We start from the raw sequence: 21,200 nt of genomic DNA, 5'->3' as shown, positions 1-21,200 counted from the left end.
TCTCAACCAATTTATCTTGCATATAGTATTGTGTTGGATGATGAATAATTACCACATCTATGTTGCGGAACAGCAAGGGTAAAAAAATCTTTTATGAAGGGCCCCTCAAACTGCCTTGGCAGAATCAGTATGTGCCCATTTGATCTTCTGTAGGGCGTTTTTAGAACATATCCGAGCGTTCACGCAACCATTTGGTGTCTTGAACGCAGCGTCGGGGGCTGGAATAATTGACCCAATACCGAGTTCACATTTCAACAAAGTTGAACTTTTGGAATCGTATCACTGATCCTAAACTCTGCACGCTTGAGTTGAGCAAAAGCTTTAGCCACCATGGCTGAGCCACCCGTTCTTATACGACAAGATGAGGTTGAAGATTTGTTGCATTATAAAGATTTGATCCCGCGACTTGAAGTAGCACTGCGGAAGTTTTCCAAACTGGACAGCGCAGAAGTGATCCAGCCCGTTCGTACTACGGTCCCGTTACAAAAATACAATGGGTATGTTTATTCCTTCCCCTATTTATCATTGGTCGGTAATTTAGTAACAATACTGTTACAAACATGTTCCGGACAGATTCCTGGGGCTGATGCCTGCGTATTTGGTGCATGAAGACATCCTGTGCACAAAATTGGTGTGTTTCTATAAGAGGGAGAGTGGGTCAACTCTGCCATCAACTCAAGCCACGGTGTTGCTGTTTGATCCTGAGTATGGGAACGTCAAAGCTGTGAGTATGCCTATGATCATTGAACAGTGGCTATTAGATGTTATTTATCATTTGTGATCAGCAAATACTTCAAGGATTTAGCACAGCTGATTATAATAGAGGTCAATTCAGTAATAACATCTGCCTCAGTGTGGTTGACATCTGCAGGTCATGGATGGGGAGGTTATCACAGCCAAAAGGACAGCAGCAGTGTCTGCTATTTCTGCCAAGGTAAGGCCCTCTCTATGTGGCCTAGGCGGGCATGCATACACTCTTTATTGGTGATTCCTCACTACCTGTCAATAACATTGTGCTGTTCTAACGTTGGAATGTTTGGAACCCTGCTTGGAACTGTCCAGCTGTTGATGCCAACCAAGTCGGACGTGTTGACCATACTGGGAGCTGGCCATCAGGCCCTCAGCCACTACCACGTCTTCACAGAAACCTTCTCCTTTAAAGAGGTACCAGAGTGATTCCGTGTTTCTGAATGGGTGATTAGAGAGATCCACTGGTGTGTTGTGGCTATATCCTCCAGACATAAGACTGTGTTCTGGTTAGAAATATCTTGTGGGTCATGAGAAAATATGAAAGGCCATTGAGCGATCACGTCATCACAGGTCCGCGTGTGGAGCAGGAGGAAAGAGACGGCGGAGAGGTTTGCCCAGTCCACCCAGGGTCACGTAACAGTATGGGAGTCAGTGGAGGAGGCAGTGAACGGTGCAGACGTCATAGTCACTGTGACTGGGGCCAGTGAACCAGTGCTCTTTGGCCAGTGGGTCAAGCCAGGTGCCCATGTAGCAGGTGAGGAGACTCCTGACTGAAGATGATAGTGCCATGCCTTAAGACTTTGATGTGTGAAGATAACATACTGTATATTACATTTTTTATTTAACCTTTATTTAACCAGGAAAAGACAATTGAGACCCTTTTTCAAGGGAGACCTGGCCAAAAAGGCAGCAACAATCAAAACATTACAGAATTAAAACATACAACAATACAACAACATGATCCAGCCTAAAAAAAGCATTTACACTCCTCCGTAACGGTGTCTCCCATCAATATTTTAAATTCATTCAGTGGTACTAACATATCTAGATATAGCATGGATTGTAGATTATTCCATGTGTCTAGTGCACAAGAAGAGAAGGCAGTCTTGCCTAATACTGTGAATGTCCTGGGGACTTTAAGTAGCAACCAGCTAGCAGACCAGGTATGGTAACTGCTGGTGGTGAAGGAGACCAGACTACAGGAGGTAAAGAGGGAGTTTACCCAAAAGGGCTTTGTAGATGAACACACAAATGTATCTTTCTGCGCATATAAAGTGAGGTTCAACCTACCATTTGGTACAAGGTGCAATGGTGGGTGAGTGACTTGGCATTTGTAATAAAGTGCAAGGATGCATGCTAAGCAAAGTCCACTCTCTGTAAGACGGAAGAGGTTGCATGCATATACAACAAGTCACCATAATCAATTACAGAGAGAAAAGTGGCCTGAACAAGCTTCTTTCTAGCCATAAGCAGGAAGCAAGCCTTATTACGAAAATAAAAACCTAATTTCAATATAAGCTTTGTCATAAGATTATCCACATGAACTTTGAAGGACAACTTGTCATCCAACCAAATACCTAGGTATTTGTAGGATGACACTTTTTCAATGGATAAGCCACCAGCTGTGACAATGCTAACGTTCTCTGGCAGAGTTCTAGCTCTGGTAAAGGTCATGAATTCAATTTTCTTTATATTCAAGACCCGTTTGAGCCCATAAAGGGAGGCCTGCAGTGACTGAAAAGCAGTCTGGGGCTCTTCAACAGCCTGAACCAGAGAAGGAGCACATGAATATATGACTGTATCATCTGCATATAGATGTCATTTTGCTAGTTGCATCCCATTTCCCAAATCATTAATACAAATTGAGAACAACACAGGAGCTAAAATGGAACCCTGGGGCACACCTCTATTAATCTGAAGAAAGCTAGACTTGGGATTGTCAGTATATACACACCGTGTTCTGTCAGAAAGATAGTTCCTAAACCAATTTACTGCCCCTTCACTGAGACCAGTGTTTCTGAGTCTAGCTAGCAACAATTCATGGTCAACTGAATCAAAGGCCTTTGATAAATCCACAAACAGAGCAGCACAATGTTGCTTTTTATCAAGTGCATTAATGATGTTGTTTGCTACTGCCATAGCTGCAGTTGTGGTGCTGTGCCCCAATCTAAAGCCAGACTGAACCCTGCTTAGTATGTTCTTTTCAATTAAGACGATTGGAGATAGGACGATTGTTATTGGCATCTGAGGGATCTCCACCCTTTAGCAGTGGGAGGACATAAGCTGATTTCCAAATGCTGGTATGGAATTGGTCAAGAGACTCAAGTTGAAAATGTGAGCCACAGGTTCAGTAATAATTCCAGCTGCTATCTTTAAGAGGTAGGGGTCAAGGTTGTCTGGACCTGCAGACTTTTTAGTGTCTATTGTCTTTAGTGCTTTATAGACCTCAGTATAAGAAACAAGCTCAACGTTAAAATGGTTCACGAGGGCCTATATCATAGTTGACTGTAACAGAGCTTACATTAGAGGCCTGGGCCCCACCATTATCAAAACTGAACCAGCAGATATGAAGTGCTTGTTAAAACCCCCTACAATAACAGCTAGTCAGGAAGGCCAGAGGCTACACTAGAACCTGACACTGATTTGATTAGCTTCCAGAACTTGGTAGGGTTGTTTAGCTTCTCTGTGACTGCATTTAAATAGTCATCTGATTTGGACTTCCTGATCAATCCTGTGCATTTGTTTCTTTGAGCTCTGAAGGAGGCCCAGTCAACAGGAGCATTTGTATGTCTAGCTTGAGCCCAAAAGACATTTCTCTTTCTAATTAATTCTGCCAAGTTTTCTGAAAACCAGGGATTGTCCCTTCCACCGATTCAGAATTTCTTCACAGGGGCATGCTTATCGCAAATCAACACAAATTTCATATAAAAATAGTCCCAGGCAGTGTCAACATCGGGAATCAAACTTACTCGGTCAATATTATGGTACAGATCATGTAAGAACACTTGCTCATCAAACTGTCTAAAATGTCTTTTAAAAATGTAACAGGATTTGGCTTCGTTCATTTTTGTATTTCTAACACAAGCAATTGCACAGTGATCACTGACATCATTACAGAATATCCCAGTCGATGTGTATTTGTGAGGGGTATTCGTTAGAATAATGTCCAATAGCGTTAATTTGTTAGGTGCTCTGGGATTCGGTCTTGTAGGTGCATTATTTAATTGAGCGAGATTCAGATAGTTATTTAAAAGAGTCCGATACAGATATAAGCACGTCCCAGTTCAAATCTCCTAAAATAATGAATTCAGAGTCATGTCGCTTGTGCAGGACATCAGAAAGACAGGACATCTCTCTTTGGTCTTAATGTAATGTATCATTGCTGTGTGTGTGCATCAGCTGTGGGAGCCTGCAGGCCAGACTGGAGGGAGCTGGATGATGTGTTGATGAGGCAGGCGGAGGTGTATGTGGACAGCAGAGAGGGAGCTGTAGCAGAGTCGGGAGACATCATCCTGTCTGGGGTAGGTTGTGAGACTATTGCTATTCTGTATATAGGTTTCTTCTGGCTGTGTCTACTGAATGCAATCTGGTTTATGGAAGTTATACAAGTGGGTAATCCCAATTAAAGGATAAATATGCTTTGGTGTGCTAATGAATACTTAATCTCCAGGCCAAAGTGTTTGCAGAGCTTGGAGAGGTTCTCAATGGAACAAGACCTGCCCTTAGAGAGAAGACCACTGTGTTCAAATCCCTTGGTAGACTGTCTTTATCCTCTCGTCAAATCCTGTAACATGTTCCTCTATTGTACTTTTTCCATAGTTTTATTGACCCTGTTTGTATACAACAGGAATGGGGATTCAAGATGCAGTCTCTGCCAAGCTTGTGTTTGAACAGTGGAAGAACAAACACTGAAGACCTGAGGATAATGGGATGTGATTCCTTACATTCCCACCAGTTCTATATTAAAAGGGAGTAGGTGGAAAGATAGTGGGAGTTTAAGCATATTCCTACATCTGCCAACAGAAAGTTTAAAAAAACTGACAGGCAGAGATTTAAAATGAATTTATTGGCTTTTTAAAAAAATTATGCAGATTAACTACCATTATCATGTCAAAATAAAACCACATTTAACCAAATAAAAATCAAGTGTATCATGTCTTTCATTGTGCTGTTAACACTGGTAATAGCTCAAAACAGCCTCAGTTCAAATTAAAAAGAGTACTTTGAAAAGTCACTGGTAGGTATATCACTGAACTACTGTATATTTTAAATACAGCAATTAGAAGCTACAGTATAACAGACAAAGACAACATGGTCAGTTACAACTTCTTCTGAATGATTATAAATTGCTCATAGTTTTTAGTGATACAGTAATAGGTTAGCCTGGATGTAGTCCCTGTTCAGCTATTACATTCCAGTCATTGCCATTGGCCAAATGAAAGGAGTGGAATGTTAGCTAGAAAGACTGGTACCCAGACTAGTAATAGGTAGCTCTGATGACAAAACACAGTAACATTTACATAGCATCATGATGTTAGTGATGACAAAGCTTAATGTTAAAATGAGTTCACAACTATGTTTCGAGTAGCAAACAAACTCCAGATTCTTCACACTAGAACTAGACCTTTATAAAGGACTGGATAGATGACAACTGCTGACAGAATACATTCTTAAAGGGAATGAGGTTGAATTCCACCTTATAACAAAGAAGGCCAAAAACAAAAAGGTTGACACACGCAGGTGTTTGGAGTGTAAATCTGGCAGACTACACAGTACAGTTCCATTACAGACAATACTCGTACAATGGATGTATTTTGTGTTTATGTACAGAAAACACAGTTTGTGAAACCGTTGTTTAATCCAACAAGAGGGATCCATCTAAATTGGTCTGATAAAGAACCATTCTCCATCCACTTTCTGACTAACAGGTTCTCCTATTCACCTGTTCAGGTGCATCCGTATAGACACCTGTAGACTGTAAAATACTATTTTATCAGACCAAGTACTGTAAGTGGATATTTAGATTGATCTAATAAGCATTTAATCCACCTAGGTATAAAGTGATCGCTATTCTCCATTATTTTGACGATGTATTTGATGGATAGATAAAATCTACCTGACGAGAAACAATTGATCTAAATTCACTTGATCTACATAGAGTATGATAATAGAAGATACTACTGCAACACTTTTTTTCTTATTTTTTTTAGAATTTACTTCAATTTCTCTTGAACCATTTAAAGGATATTTTAAGATTTTGCTAATTATGGTCATACATATGGTACAAAAGAAAAAAGCAAGAAAAAAATCATTACATTTAGTGTACATGGAGCTACAAGAAAGTGATGACCGTTATATGCGGTAGGAATTTTGGCAACACCTCAATTCTACACAATTGAAGTCTGTAAACAAACAATATGGACTCTTGAGAAGAGTGGAAAGAGACTGAAATTGAAAAGAGCAATTAGTATCATCTTCCAGGAACATTAAAAAAAGTAATTATTTTTTAGAAGGCAGCAGGAATTTCACAAAACTCTAATTCTAGGATTTGTATAATAAAAATCATATTTAAGTACTATGTACTAATTACAATCCGAGAGAAAAAAAATGACATCTGGATACATATGCTTTTTGTAGAATCCTCCCTCTTAAGACACTCTCCCACCCTCTTCTTCCTCCTCCCAACCAATAGGTGAGCTCAGACTGCAGTGTGACTTCCTACTTCCTGTCTGCGGCATTTAGAGTAGTGAACACTTTCTCTTCCTCTTCTTGACGGGCGGGGGACACAAGACCGCCCGGATGGCTTCGTCAAACACTGTCTTAAGGCCACGCTGTGTCAAGGCTGAGCATTCCAGGTACTTTACTGCTCCTGTAAAGAGGAGACAGGCCGGCATTCAATGTCACAGCAAATGGGGATTTCATTCATTAAAATTCTGAATTGAATAATAGCTAAGACTACCCCATCCGGATTCAAATGAAGCTATGGAGAAACTCCATTGACATTACTGTGTAGTCCAGTAAAAAGTTTGCTCTACGTCTGGGGTACTGGGCCCTCAAGTACTACTAAGAAGTGAGCCTTGTCTGAGCCAGAACAGCTCATATCTGTTATTTGTCATCTGTTGTTTCTGTAGCATGAGGCAGCTTGATGTACAAGTACACCCCCTGGACAGGACACTAAAGTACACTAACCAATCTCTTTTGCCATGGCCAGGCCCTGAGGGTAGGTGATGGGGGTGAGTTTCTTCTCCTTCAGCTTCTCGATGGTGTCCTTGTCATCTCTCAGATCCAGCTTGGTGCCCACCAGGATGATTGGGGTGTTGGGGCAGTGGTGTCTCACCTCTGGGTACCACTATGGGGGACAGGGCCAAGACAGTCAGGATAGGATCAGGATGTTACTGTAGACTAGAGGCCTATCTATCAAGTCCATACATCAGTTGTTTTGAGAATGTGGATAAAATCCACCCTGTCAAGCAATGACCATGTTGATAACTTAATACTTAACAGAAAAACTAAACAGAAACAAAGCGGAGACTGACTCACCTTGGCACGGACGTTTTCAAATGAGGCAGGACTCACGAGAGAGAAACAGATCAAAAACACATCCTGTTGGGGAGGAAACAACCAGCATTATTTATTTGGTCATACGAGTACAGCATTACAAGATCAACCATGAAAAATTGACGGGTACAATTTATGGAGATTAATGTTTTGTAGCTATGAATGGTACAAAAAAAAAACATACATGACACAGACAGAGTTCATGAACGTCCTCAATTCACTGCGATACAACGTTACTGTTATCTAGGAGGACAAAGTTTCCCTGAACACTCAATTGCCAGGAGGAGTCAGTTCCCAGAATGTGGGGCAAACAGAGCACTCTTTCACTTCCTTAATGTCTACTCCAGACATTGTTTTAGTACTGTGGAAAGCAGGCTGTACTCTCCTCCTCATACAGACCTCTGAGCCATAAGAAACACTCAATGTTGGCAACACAATACGCCGAATATAAAATTCTCAATGTTTGCAACACAAATATAAATGCTCAATGTTGGAAACAATGCAATACGCCTTTCCCTAACGCCCTGAATAACATGTTATATTATTCACAATGTTGTAGGGATTGATTCTTTATGCAGAGCTGACAGCAATTTTAAAATACGGAAACAACTTCCTCTGTGCTCACCTATTATGATAATCCATATGCGCGCCACTAGAAATCCCTGCATTAGCATGTTTCTGTTAGTCGATACATCCTGACAAAATACACCATATTACTGGCCTGCTAATGTGCCTGGACCTTGTAGGCTAAACTGCAGAAAAAAGACCCATAACTGATCCAAATGATTGCCCAATAAGGCAGACTAGATGCAGTCATTTTTCTAAATGAATATGCATGCAAAACGCTAGGCGTTTGAGCGGTTATTGAAATAACAATGGCAATTCACAGAGGTTTACAGTCTAGAGTTTTATACTCACTTGAAAACAAGAAAATTATTCATTACATTGTTGTAGCCTAGGTTGGATACATTTCTGGTCCCTAAAAAAACAGAATCCATAGGGTAGGTTTTCGAGCTGCGTGCCCGGGGAGCGCAGCTTAGGGACCGCACAGTGTAGGCTACCTACACTGTGCACAGTGTAGGCTACCTATGATTTCCTTATCTGATAACTATGTTTTCTTTCACTGTGTAAATTGGCTGGATATATTCACTGCAGTATGAAGCCTAACATTGAGCTGATGAATTAAGGGCTTCTAACTTAGACTATAGGCTGGGCTACATCCTGCCAAAATACACCATATGAGTCGCCTGCTAATGTACCTTTCTAGCCATTCTAAATTGTCGAGAATAGACCCCAACTGATCCAAATGGTTGCATAATCAGGCCTAGGCTGTATGCAGTTATTTCAGCATGAAACAAAACAGGACGTTTGAGCGTTTATTCAAATTAGCCTATATCACTGTAGTTTACAGCCTATAGACAATAATTGTGTACTGACTTGATAACAAAAAGTAATTCCTCATTGCACTGTTGTAGCACATGTAGAATAATTGTCTTGTCTAAAAACGTAGCCCTAATCAATAGTGGAGCTTTGCATTCGCGGGGAACAGAGCGTAGCCTGGAGGAACCCACAGATCTGACATTTCATAATCTGTTAACTTATTTTTCTTGCACTTTGACTGGTAATTATTTAGCCTACAGCCGTAATATTTAGCTAATGAATGGCCAGACATCACTAGCCTCTTTTCCAGCTGTTTAGGCTTTAGGCTACGCAAGCCTCTCCACGATAGCCATTCCTCTTCTCGTGAAATCCCAGGAAAAAAAAGCTATCGATTATTTATCTTTATATTTTTTTTATACTAGGCCAAACAGCCTATACCATTCAATTGCTGAATGTAAAAACAGGCCTACAGTTGAGGTGAGAAAGTGCGTTGGAGTGATCACATTTGGCCGGTTATGATAACATTGTTACACTGACGCATTGCAAATAGTTTTATAGGACAGACAGATGAGCACAGTGAAAAAGACAACCGAAAGGAATTGGCAACCATTAGAAAATCATAAATCCCTTGCAAACCACTTGAGGAACATGCCAATGACATACTGCAGGCTCAACAGCGTTTGTTGATGAATTGCTACATTTAAATATGAGTTACTATATAATTTTTTATTAGGCCTACATGTACATTGAAGTATTATTTGCAGTTGTCACTATGACAATGAACACACCCTGAAATTACTGAATGGTCGAGTTACCATTTTTTTTTAATAGGCAGCACGATGCATTGATCAGTTGATTGACATTGGTAGGACTGTAGAACGATAAACCTTCCCCTAGTGTGGATGCTCACCAAGGTTTTATAGTTATGTAGCCTATAGTTTATCGTTATTGGCTTTGTGGATGGCCCTTAACTGACACAACTAACATTATCACAACAGTACTACTAGTAGGTCTAGCTAACGTTAGCGAACTTGAAAGAAATAAATATAAAATGATTTGTTTACTTTACTTTTATGCTCTATAAATTGACTCCTTCAAATAATTTACCCCACCAAGTTTGCAACCGGCGAACTGGCACACTGCAGTAAGGAAGTAAAGCGGAAGTCGAATCCCATCACTTCCGTTGTTTGGCTGTGCCCATAGAAACGTCTGAAAATTTGGTTGATACTTTGAGACGCAATAAAGTCGATTGACAATCTTCATTGCTGACACTAGTGACCTAGAGGACACAGTACATTTATCCTGTTGTTTTACCGTCTGTGGATAGGACAGTGGTCTGAGTCTGTCGTAGTCTTCCTGTCCTGCTGTATCCCATAGACCCAGATTCACTGGTTTCCCATCTACCATCACATTGGCAGAGTAGTTGTCAAAGCTAGAGAGAGATACACCACATTGACATCAATGGATGTGATCAGCACACCACCAAGAAATAAAGGCAACGAGTTAATTTCAATGATTCGACAGGCCAAATATAGAATTTCCTGATCATCAGGAAAAAAAAAACAAAAAAAAACAACATCTGACTATAAAAAACAACAGTGCTGAATGTTAATGTTGACATTCTATGTTTCTAGTGTGGGGCACCTGCTAGATGAGGGAGTGGGGGGGAGATAGAGTGAGAGAGTACTTACACTGTGGGGATGTATTCCCCGGGGAACGCGTTGGTGGTGTAGCTGATGAGCAGGCATGTTTTACCCACAGCTCTGGAGGAGAGAAGCATAGAGAGATGGAGGATTTGTCAATTTCAAAACTGAAAGGAGAACTTGAATGGGGTCTAACTGGCAAACTTGAGACAATGAGTTAAACTGAATAATGTTTGCAGAATGACACATTTGAGTCCCAATCACAATGCCCTAAATAAGGTTGGATGGTATTGCTCAATAAGAACATGCAGCAGACATTTAGGTTGGGTTGCACCATCATGGATACTCTTAAACTGGGTTAAATCAAGGTTAATCTATAAATCTTGTTGCACCAAACTTGAAACCTAGTTTTAAATTAATCCCTATTTCCCCCCAATTTTGTGTTATCCAATTGGTTGTTACAGTCTTGTCTCATCACTGAAACTCCCGTACGGACTTGGGAGAGGCGAAGGCAGAGAGCCGCGCGTCCTCAGAAACACAACCCAACCAAGCCGCACTGCTTCTTGACACTATACCCACTTAACCCGGAAGCCAGCCGCACCAGTGTGTCGAAGGAAACACTAACACCTGGCGACCGTGTCAGCGTCCACTGCGCCACTCAGTAGGCTTAAATGAATCCTAGTTAAATGTAATCCTTCTTATAAACAAAGATCAAATGTAATCTTGTTGCTCCACTGTTTTAAAGTCGAATGTAAAAGTAGGTTAGGGATTAAATCTAAACTGCCACTGGAGGATGTTTAAGTTTATCATGTCAGTGTATGTGCTGTATTTTCAGTGTGATTAACAATTTCAGCTCCTGTGGCTTATCATGTTTGTACAACTCAACTAGCTAGGTAACTCATTTCACAAAAAATGCAATTAATTGCATAATTTAGCCCGAAAACTCACTTTGCTATCTAGTAATGACCAGTGCTGGTTTGTTTTTCCATTTAAATAAAATTAGAACATATTGCTATGTTGAATGTATTATGACACGTGTCACTAATCATAGTTTAGTTATTTAATGAAGTGATAATGCCCGAGAAGCCGGTGTTTGGAGGATATTGGCAAACCGTGCGAATGACGGATGTACAACTTACATATCTACGTACATTTGGTCAGGTCTCCCAAAAGGTTAAAGCTGCAGTATGTAACTTTTTGGGCGACCTGACCAAATGTACATATATGTGAGTTATAGATGTCATTCTCATTGTAAGCAAGTATAAAAATCTGTTTTATGTGCACTATTTGTATGCTGCCAATTCTTAAATTACATTTGTCTTTTACTTTCTATTTTGTTCACCAGCTTCAACCAGCTGAAAATACAATATTCTTGGTTATGGAAAATATATTTCACAGCTGTTAATATGGTACAATGATTCTCTACACTATACTTGCTTGCTTGTTTTGTAACAAACTGAAATTAGGCAAAGTTGCTAGCTATAAACCTAGATATACAAAATCGAAATTAGGTCTAATCTAAGATTCATTTAAACCATGTTTGGGCAACCCACCCTAAAGGATTGCTAGCTAAGCACAATTTAATAGCTAATAATAATAATAACAATAATATGGTGGGTGCGTATTGATACGGATGTGTGAATTGGAAATGTGTTTTTTTGCATATCCCTGTCTGAGAAAATAGTGCATACAGCTGCTTTAACTAACCATAAACAGTAAACGAGAATGCTGAACACAGTTAGCAGTAGGTAACAATTACGCTAGCTAAGCTAAATTACAACATGCCACAAGTTTACAGACAAATGTGTTGTTAGCAAGCTGGAAACAGTGACAACAGTTGTCACCAGTTAGCTAGCAAAACAGCAAGCAAACTATGGGCTTCTAGAAACTATTTTGATATTATAATTTATATTCTATAATCATAACTTGTATTGTAAGACATTTTATAAACATAGCTAACTAAACAAATGTAGGTTAAACTTACCCGTCCCCCACTACAACACACTTGATGGCCTGCATCTGACGCCTCTCTCAGCTAGCTAGCTAGCTACAATTTGAGCTTATCGGTTAGCTGGTAAACCACTCGTTTGTTGTCCCAACGGGGAAAAACAAAGTTTGAAGCCTCGATTGGAGGGCCCAAGTTACGATAGTTTGTAAATTAGGATAATTCCTTCAAATCAGTGTCCTCAACAATAACTTGGTGGAATTCTAAACTTGTAAAACAAGCAGCCACCACCCAAAAAATCTCTGGTGCTAAACTTGAAAAAACGCCCTCAGACAACGGAAGCTGTAACTCCCATTCCATGCAAGTCATTTCCGTTTACTGTAGATTGGATAGAGGAATTCTCAAAGGGCTGTCAAGAGAAGCCACCCAGCGGTAAGTATAATATTTCTACAGCCACTTTGAGGTTCTAAACGTTAGAGGGCAGTATTCCCTCATAATTTAATATTGTAAAGGTTTCAGACAGGTCCAGATGCAATACTTTGGGCGTTATGATTTCATCACTCCGGAACTTTGTCATAGTTGTCCTGTGTTTTATCCTAAGAAAAATGATGTGTTTATCCACATCTATATAGATGACGAATTGCATCTTATCTAAATTGTCAATGGCACCATACAGATCTAAAGGGAGTTTATCCCCTGCTGACTGTGGATCCATGTTGTAAGACATCTGAGCAAGACAGTATAAAACCAGTTAAGCTGTAATTTTGAGCTCTCTCTCTCTCGCTCTCCCCCCCCTCCCCCCTCCCCCATTATCCCCTTCACAACAAAACTATTAAAGTGGCTTGAGTTCATCTTTAATTAATCAGTGTCTCCGTGATAACTCAAACCCTGTCCCCCATCCCCATGTACACAGAACAAAAACCTAAAATATAAAGGAAATATGCAACAATTTCAAAGATTTTACTGAGTTATCAGTCAATTGAAATAAATTCATTAGGCGACACATTTCCTTCGCATAGAATTGATCAGGCTGTTGATTGTGGCCTGTGTAATGTTGTCTCACTCCTCTTCAAGGGCTGTGCAAAGTTGCTGGATATTGGTGGGAACTGGAACACGCTGTCGTACACATCAATCCAGAGCATCACAAACATGCTCAATGGGTCTCGTGAGTATGCAGAACTGTGGAGGTCCTGGGCTGGCGTGGCTACACTTGGTCTGCAGTTGTGAGGCTGGTTGGACATACTGCCAAATTCTCTAAAATGAATGAACATTCAATTCTCTGGTAACAGCTCTGGTGGGCATTCCTGCAGTCAGCATATCAATTGCGCATTCCCTCAAAACTTGAAACATCTGTGGTATTGTGCTGTGTGACAAAACTTCATATTTTAGAGTGGCCTTTTATTGTCCCCAGCACAAGGTGCACCTGTGTAATGATCATGCTGTTTAATCAGCTTTTTATTATGCCACACTTGTCAAGTGGATGGATTATCATGGAAAATTAGAAATACTCACTAACAGGGATGTATACAAATTTGTGCAAATAAATTGAGAGAAATAAGCTTTTTGTGTGTATGGAAAATGTATGGGAACTTTTATTTCAGCTCACTTTACATGTTGTGTTTATATTTTTGTTCAGTATATTTATACCCAGAGAGATCTTATTATATTACTAGAGGGGCTATGTCATGAACCCTCAAAGTTCCGTAATGGGGCCAAAATTGCAGCAATCTTGGTCAGGGAGAAATTCAAAACCAGTCTAATTGGAATGAATGTCAATAGCTTCATAGGTGATGCATTTCCTGCTTTTAATTATGTAGGAAAATAAAGAAAGGCATGTGATGTATCAGAAATTGTGTAATGAAATTATAGTCAATCTAAAATATTGTCATATAATTATAAATACAGTTTATACGGTTTTATACATATTTTCTGCATAAATAGCCTCTAAAATATATGTAAACAGACCATGAATGTCTCAGAGTGTTATTATATGATATAATATCAGTACTTGTTGCATTTACAACTTTCTAAATTCAATCGTCAACTGATTTGAGCCAGGCTATGGCTGTAGATTGACTGCATTGTTTGAATGGAATGTTGGCATATTGGCAGTTAATTTAAAAAATGAATGGAATTATTCCTCTAAAACAGTCTGGCTAGCTAAAAACACACACCGTGCAGATAAATTCTTCACATTCATTGTTTTACACAATATGTTATCACAGCTCTGTCAAACCATGGTTGACCAACTCCCTGACTAACATGGCTGACCTCTGGACCGTCATAAGAAGGTTCATGTCCATTTTATATTCTAATTCCTAAATCTGTTTATACCCCTCATCAGAATCGTGCAGGAAGGATTATGTTATTGGAGGATTTTGAAGCGATTGACACATTAATAGGATAGACAACAACATTAAGTGGTGGGTTAAAGCAGAGGAAAGGGATTAATGCAGGATAAACATGCTTGTCACAGAGACTAGGGGCCAGCACTAGCACTAACACACAGATGTGTCCCAATGGAAATGTGGAGCATTGGAGACATGTAAGATGCTCAAAGAGGAATTGTGTGGGGTTTGTGTAGAATCAGTGGGTGTTAGTAACTTTTTTAATGAAGACCTGTTAGATGCACTACCTTAAATGCACTACGTCACAGAGCATCCCTACCTCTGCATATATATGTGTGTATATATACACACTGCTCAAAAAAATAAAGGGAACACTTAAACAACACATCCTAGATCTGAATAAAATAAATAATCTTATTAAATACTTTTTTCTTTACATAGTTGAATGTGCTGACAACAAAATCACACAAAAATAATCAATGGAAATCCAATTTCTCAACCCATGGAGGTCTGGATTTGGAGTCACTCAAAATTAAAGTGGAAAACCACACTACAGGCCGATCCAACTTTGATGTAATGTCCTTAAAACAAGTCAAAATGAGGCTCAGTAGTGTGTGTGGCCTCCACATGCCTGTATGACCTCCCTACAATGCCTGGGCATGCTCCTGATGAGGTGGCGGATGGTCTCCTGAGGGATCTCCTCCCAGACCTGGACTAAAGCATCCGCCAACTCCTGGACAGTCTGTGGTGCAACGTGGCGTTGGTGGATGGAGCGAGACATGATGTCCCAGATGTGCTCAATTGGATTCAGGTCTGGGGAACGGGCGGGCCAGTCCATAGCATCAATGCCTTCCTCTTGCAGGAACTGCTGACACACTCCAGCCACATGAGGTCTAGCATTGTCTTGCATTAGGAGGAACCCAGGGCCAACCGCACCAGCATATGGTCTCACAAGGGATCTGAGGATCTCATCTCAGTACCTAATGGCAGTCAGGCTACCTCTGGCGAGCACATGGAGGGGCTGTGCGGCCCCCCAAAGAAATGCCACCCCACACCATGACTGACCCACCCCCAAACCGGTCATGCTGGAGGATGTTGCAGGCAGCAGAACGTTCTCCACGGCGTCTCCAGACTCTGTCACGTCTGTCACATGCTCAGTGTGAACCTGCTTTCATCTGTGAAGAGCACAGGGCGCCAGTGGCGAATTTGCCAATCTTGGTGTTCTCTGGCAAATGCCAAACGTCCTGCACGGTGTTGGGCTGTAAGCACAACCCCCACTTGGGGACGTTGGGCCCTCATACCACCCTCATGGAGTCTGTTTCTGACCGTTTGAGCAGACACATGCACATTTGTGGCCTGCTGGAGGTCATTTTGCAGGGCTCTGGCAGTGCTCCTCCTGCTCCTCCTTGCACAAAGGCGGAGGTAGCGGTCCTGCTGCTGGGTTGTTGCCCTCCTACGGCCTCCTCCACATCTCCTGATGTACTGGCCTGTCTCCTGGTAGCGCCTCCACGCTCTGGACACTACGCTGACAGACACAGCAAACCTTCTTGCCACAGCTTGCATTGATGTGCCATCCTGGATGAGCTGCACTACCTGAGCCACTTGTGTGGGTTGTAGACTCCGTCTCATGCTACCACTAGAGTGAAAGCACCGCCAGCATTCAAAAGTGACCAAAACATCAGCCAGGAAGCATAGGAACTGAGAAGTGGTCTGTGGTCCCCACCTGCAGAACCACTCCTTTATTGGGGGTGTCTTGCTAATTGCCAATAATTTCCACCTGTTGTCTATTCCATTTGCACAACAGCATGTGAAATGTATTGTCAATCAGTGTTGCTTCCTAAGTGGACAGTTTTATTTCACAGAAGTGTGATTGACTTTGAGTTACATTGTGTTGTTTAAGTGTTCCCTTTATTTTTTTGAGCAGTATATATATATATATTTTTATATATATGTGTGTATATATATATATATGTATTTTTATATATATGTGTGTATATATATATATATATATCCAGGTGTGCAGGTCAGAACACAGGTTTATTCCTAAACTGGGCTATTGTTGTGGCCACAGCCCACGCCGCTAAATACCGAACGTACACAATTACACCATGTCGGGTTAAGGGTCACCCCCATAAGAACAGATCAAGGCCCGAACAGAAAAGAGAGCGAGAGATGAGACAGCAATCCCTATTTATGCATTTCCAAATCCCGCGGGATTACCCATCATACCCCCCACCCTTTCCCTCTGTCCTGACACATTCAACCCCTGCTAGTAGCCATGAGAACCATAACACACCCACGAACACAGAACACAATACCGGGTCGTTACATAGCCCCCCCCTTTCTAAACCCTAGCCCCTAGGGTTACACAACAAAATCCTTAAAACGACCCGGAGGTCGCATCAGTCTCTTGGGCCTCCCCGTGGCTCTCCCCGGTGAACCCCCAGAACACTCATCTGCCCCAATGTCATTTCCAGCGCCCTCTGAAGAAGCAGCCCCCATCCCAGGCTCAGGTTGCGCTAGAGTCTCCTCATTAGACTGTTCCCGTGGGCTCACATCAGAGACCTCACTCCCATTTCCTACCGTTTTCCTCCCTCTGTAGGGTGCCAATCGGTCCCGGTGGACCATCACCTTCCTGCTCCGTGGGGGGACCTCCACCCGGTACGTCACCTCCCCCACTCTCTCTATCACCAGACACGGCCCCACCCATGCACTGTCCAGCTTTGGGCACCGCCCCTTCTTGCGCGTGGGGTTGTGAAGCCACACACATTCTCCCGCTCCAAAGTGCCTCCCCCTAGCGCGTGAGTCGTAGTGGACCTTTTTGTTGGACCCCTGCGTTCTCGAGTTGCTCTCTTGCGAAGGTGTGAGCCGCTTCTAACCGGTTCTGCAGACGACACACATAGTTCGGGCCAGGCAAAACCCCGTCGTCATTATCAGGAGGGTGACCAAACGTCAGTTCGGCTGGGGTGCGCAACTCACGACCAAACATTAGTAGCGCTGGGGAGCACGCAGTCGATTCTTGAACAGCCGACCTACATGCCATAAGAATAAACGGTAAGTGGGTGTCCCAATCTCTCTGGTGTTTTGAGGTAACGATGGCCAGCTGCTGTGCTAACGTTCTGTTAAATCTTTCCACCAGCCCATCACTCTGGGGGTGAAGTGGCGTAGTGCGCGTCTTCTCCGCGCCTAACCGTCTACACAACTGAGAACACCCGTGACTCGAAGTTTCTCCCCTGGTCGCTGTGAATAGACTGTGGCACCCCAAACCGACTGATTATTCCCCCCACCAACGCATCAGCTACTGTCGCTGCCTCCTGGTCTGGGAGAGCGTAAGCCTCCGGCCACTTGGTGAAGTAGTCCATAGCGGTTAGAATCCACCTGTTACCGCTGTCTGTGGTTGGAACAGTAACATCCCTATCTTTAAAGCTATCTTTAAAGTCCAACAGCAGCTGCTTTAACTGTCTCTGTTGTCCCTCATCCAGACCCTGACAGTTCTTCAGCCACACAGCCTCAACGGCGTCTTTAGCTTCCTCCTTCCCCCCATCGGGCTGATGGGGTGAAGGAGCCAGTGTGTTTTGGGCTACTGAGCTGCCTGTGCTTGCACCATGATGGGGAGCGAAGGCCGTCGCCGCCGGAGACAGCTGCTGGAATGGCACAACGACCAAGGGAGCAGCCGGGATGACCGGTGGAGTTTCTGCAAGCTTGGAGGAAGACGGAGGGACAGCCCTGCCCCCTGCTGGCCCTCCCGAAGTCGACATTCCCACTGTGGGCCCCCCCGACAGCCTCAAAGTGCCCGACGCTAAGTCCAACTGAGCCCCACAGTTTTTCAAAAAGTCCATTCCCAGTATACAGGGGTCCTGCACCGCTGCTACCCATGCCGGACACCCCACAGTTCTCCCCCCCACAGTCACAGATAGCTGACACTTCCCTAACATGGGGGCTAGCTCCCCCGTGACAGTCCGTAGCTGGACAAGGGTCGGCTCCACCCGCACCCCAACAGGTAGTATGTCCGGTCTCACCAGGGTTACTGTAGAGCCCGTGTCGACCAGGGCCAAACATTCCACCCCCTCCACCTTGACGATGACATTACAGAAGTCCCCAACGGTGGTACGTCCCACCACAACTACCGGACTAGGAAACACGGCGGCAGCTACACCCTGGGGGAGCAGGTCCCCACCCTCTTGTCTGCGCTGCTGGGTACCTCTTTTGCTTACAGTGGGTTTGGGGGCGGGGGGGTGGGTCCGCGCTGCCCCCTGCGCGAGAACCCGCCGTCGTTTCCCTGGTGACGGGGTAATCTGCCACACTCCCGCTGAATGTGGCCAGGCTGGCCACAACCCCAGCATACAATAGGAGTTGAGCTGACACTGCGACGCTGCCTGGAGCCCCTCTCCATGACAAGCGAAGCAGTCTTGACTAGCCCGCACAACTCGTCGGCCCACTCTGGTTTCATGACCCCTGGCACCCCAGCCACCGCTGCTCTCACCTCTGGTTGACTGGCGACTTCCACTCTCACTCCCTCACCCCAGATCAGCTCCCTCTTCCTGGCTATCTCCACTGCAGCCCGCAGAGATGGTGGGTCCGCCATCTGAACATGCTTACCCAGTTCGGTGGAAGAGAGCGCTCTAATAAAACTGTCCCGTGCCAGCTCGTCTTGCACCCCAATCGGCATAGTTGCATAAGCCCGCCTGGTCAGGCTCAGAATACCACTTGCCAACGCCTTTAATGATTCCCCCTGAAGTCTCTTTTTGTTACTCAGTTCAATCCGCAGCATGTTGGGCTGCGCGTCGCTGCCGAAACGGCCCCCCAATGCCTCCACTAGCGCACCGTAGTCGCCCCTCTCGTCCGGGGCTAGCGTTAACAGGCATTCCGACGCCTCCTCTGCCAGGCTCAGGGCAAGCTGTAACGCTTTCGTCTCGTCAGACCACCTCCCGGCTGCAGCCAACAACTCGAATTGAGTGAAAAAAACTTCCCATTTACCTTGTCCATTGAACTTTGGTAGTTTAGCCGCTACCGTGGCTAATGGCAATAGGCCGCCGCCATCTCTGTTTACATACGCAGGCCCCGCCATTTCCGCACCCGGTGACGTCGATATCCCCGTCGCCGTGACGTCTGCTCTCGAGCGGAGTGAAGGAAAACCCGCCAGTTCTGCCATCTTGCTGACTGACAATTTAACTCCCGCCATGTGGCTCTCCAGCTCATCTACCGCTGTCGCCGCCCGACCCTCCCGACCGGGTACCCCCGAGCCCACAACGGACACTTTGTCCGACTCTTCCTTAATTTTCTGCCTCGCCCCAAGCATCATGACCGTAGATGCGAGTTACGCTAAAGCCAACCCGGCCTATACTGAACAGCTAACTCGCCTAGTCTCGATCCCGTAGTTCGAAAGCACTTCTGACACCAATGTAATGACCCGGCTGGGTCATAAAAGGAAAAGAGACGGACTCCAGGTGTGCAGGTCAGAACACAGGTTTATTCCTAAACTGGGCTATTGTTGTGGCCACAGCCCACGCCGCTAAATACCGAACGTACACAATTACACCATGTCGGGTTAAGGGTCACCCCCATAAGAACAGATCAAGGCCCGAACAGAAAAGAGAGCGAGAGATGAGACAGCAATCCCTATTTATGCATTTCCAAATCCCGCGGGATTACCCATCATACCCCCCACCCTTTCCCTCTGTCCTGACACATTCAACCCCTGCTAGTAGCCATGAGAACCATAACACACCCACGAACACAGAACACAATACCGGGTCGTTACAGTATGTTTCCGGTCGATGCACCATTGTTGACAAAATTACCTAGTGGCACAGATTTGCCTACTGTTCCATTTGAGAATGGTGCTTCTCTCTCCCTGCATTTGCCCGATGACCTTGCCCAGTGCCCTGCATAATCGAATCCGCCCATTGGAACTATCCAACCTTCTGATGGATACAGATTGTGGTAAAGATATTATTTCTTAGGAGAACTGAACCTTCTGCCATGGTGTTATTCAGTTCAAATCCAACAACATTTTATTGGTCACATACACATACTTAGCAGATGTTATTGTGACTGTAGCGAAATGCTTGTGCTTCTAGTTCCAACAGTGCAGCAATATCTAACAAGTATTTTAACAATTCAACAACAACTACCTAATTCAAACAAATCTAAGTAAAGGAATGGGATAAGAATATATACATATCAATATATGGATGAGCAGTGACTGAGCAGAATAGGCAAGATGCAATAGATGGTATAAAATACAGCATATACATATGAGTAATGCAAGATATGTAAACATTATTAAAGTGGCATTGTTAAAGTGACTAGTGATCCATTTATTAAAGTGGCCAATGATTTCAAGTCTGTATGTAGGCAGCAGCCTCTCTATGTTAGTGATGGCTGTTTAACAGTCTGATGGCCTTGAGATAGAAGCTATTTTTTAGTCTCTGTCCCAGCTTTGATGCACCTGTACTGACCTCGCCTTCTGGATGGTAAAAGGATGAACAGGCAGTGGCTCTGATGGTTGTTGTCCTTGATGATCTTTTTGGCCTTCCTGTGACATCGGGTGCTGTAGGTGTCCTGGAGGGCAGG

The 21,200-nt window shown here is 43.5% G+C and overlaps 2 protein-coding genes across 2 annotated transcripts; one reads left to right on the top strand and one right to left on the bottom strand.

The window, feature by feature from the left end:
- Positions 1-221: 221 nt before the first annotated feature.
- crym (crystallin, mu) lies at positions 222-4,892 on the top strand. Its single transcript, XM_029765017.1, has 8 exons — positions 222-497; positions 574-724; positions 872-934; positions 1,063-1,164; positions 1,321-1,504; positions 4,150-4,271; positions 4,421-4,505; positions 4,598-4,892. The coding sequence occupies exons 1-8, from the start codon at positions 331-333 to the stop codon at positions 4,660-4,662; spliced, it is 939 nt and encodes a 312-aa protein (XP_029620877.1). The 5' UTR covers positions 222-330; the 3' UTR covers positions 4,663-4,892.
- LOC115201416 (ras-related C3 botulinum toxin substrate 1) lies at positions 4,798-12,628 on the bottom strand. Its single transcript, XM_029765020.1, has 6 exons — positions 12,316-12,628; positions 10,380-10,451; positions 10,003-10,120; positions 7,291-7,353; positions 6,940-7,099; positions 4,798-6,619 (listed from the first exon to the last, which is right to left on the bottom strand). The coding sequence occupies exons 1-6, from the start codon at positions 12,348-12,350 to the stop codon at positions 6,489-6,491; spliced, it is 579 nt and encodes a 192-aa protein (XP_029620880.1). The 5' UTR covers positions 12,351-12,628; the 3' UTR covers positions 4,798-6,488.
- Positions 12,629-21,200: the final 8,572 nt, after the last annotated feature.

This window comes from Salmo trutta, chromosome 10 (genome assembly GCF_901001165.1).
Source record: "Salmo trutta chromosome 10, fSalTru1.1, whole genome shotgun sequence".
Taxonomy (NCBI): Eukaryota; Metazoa; Chordata; class Actinopteri; order Salmoniformes; family Salmonidae; genus Salmo; species Salmo trutta.
This window is presented reverse-complemented; position numbering and strand designations above follow the sequence as displayed.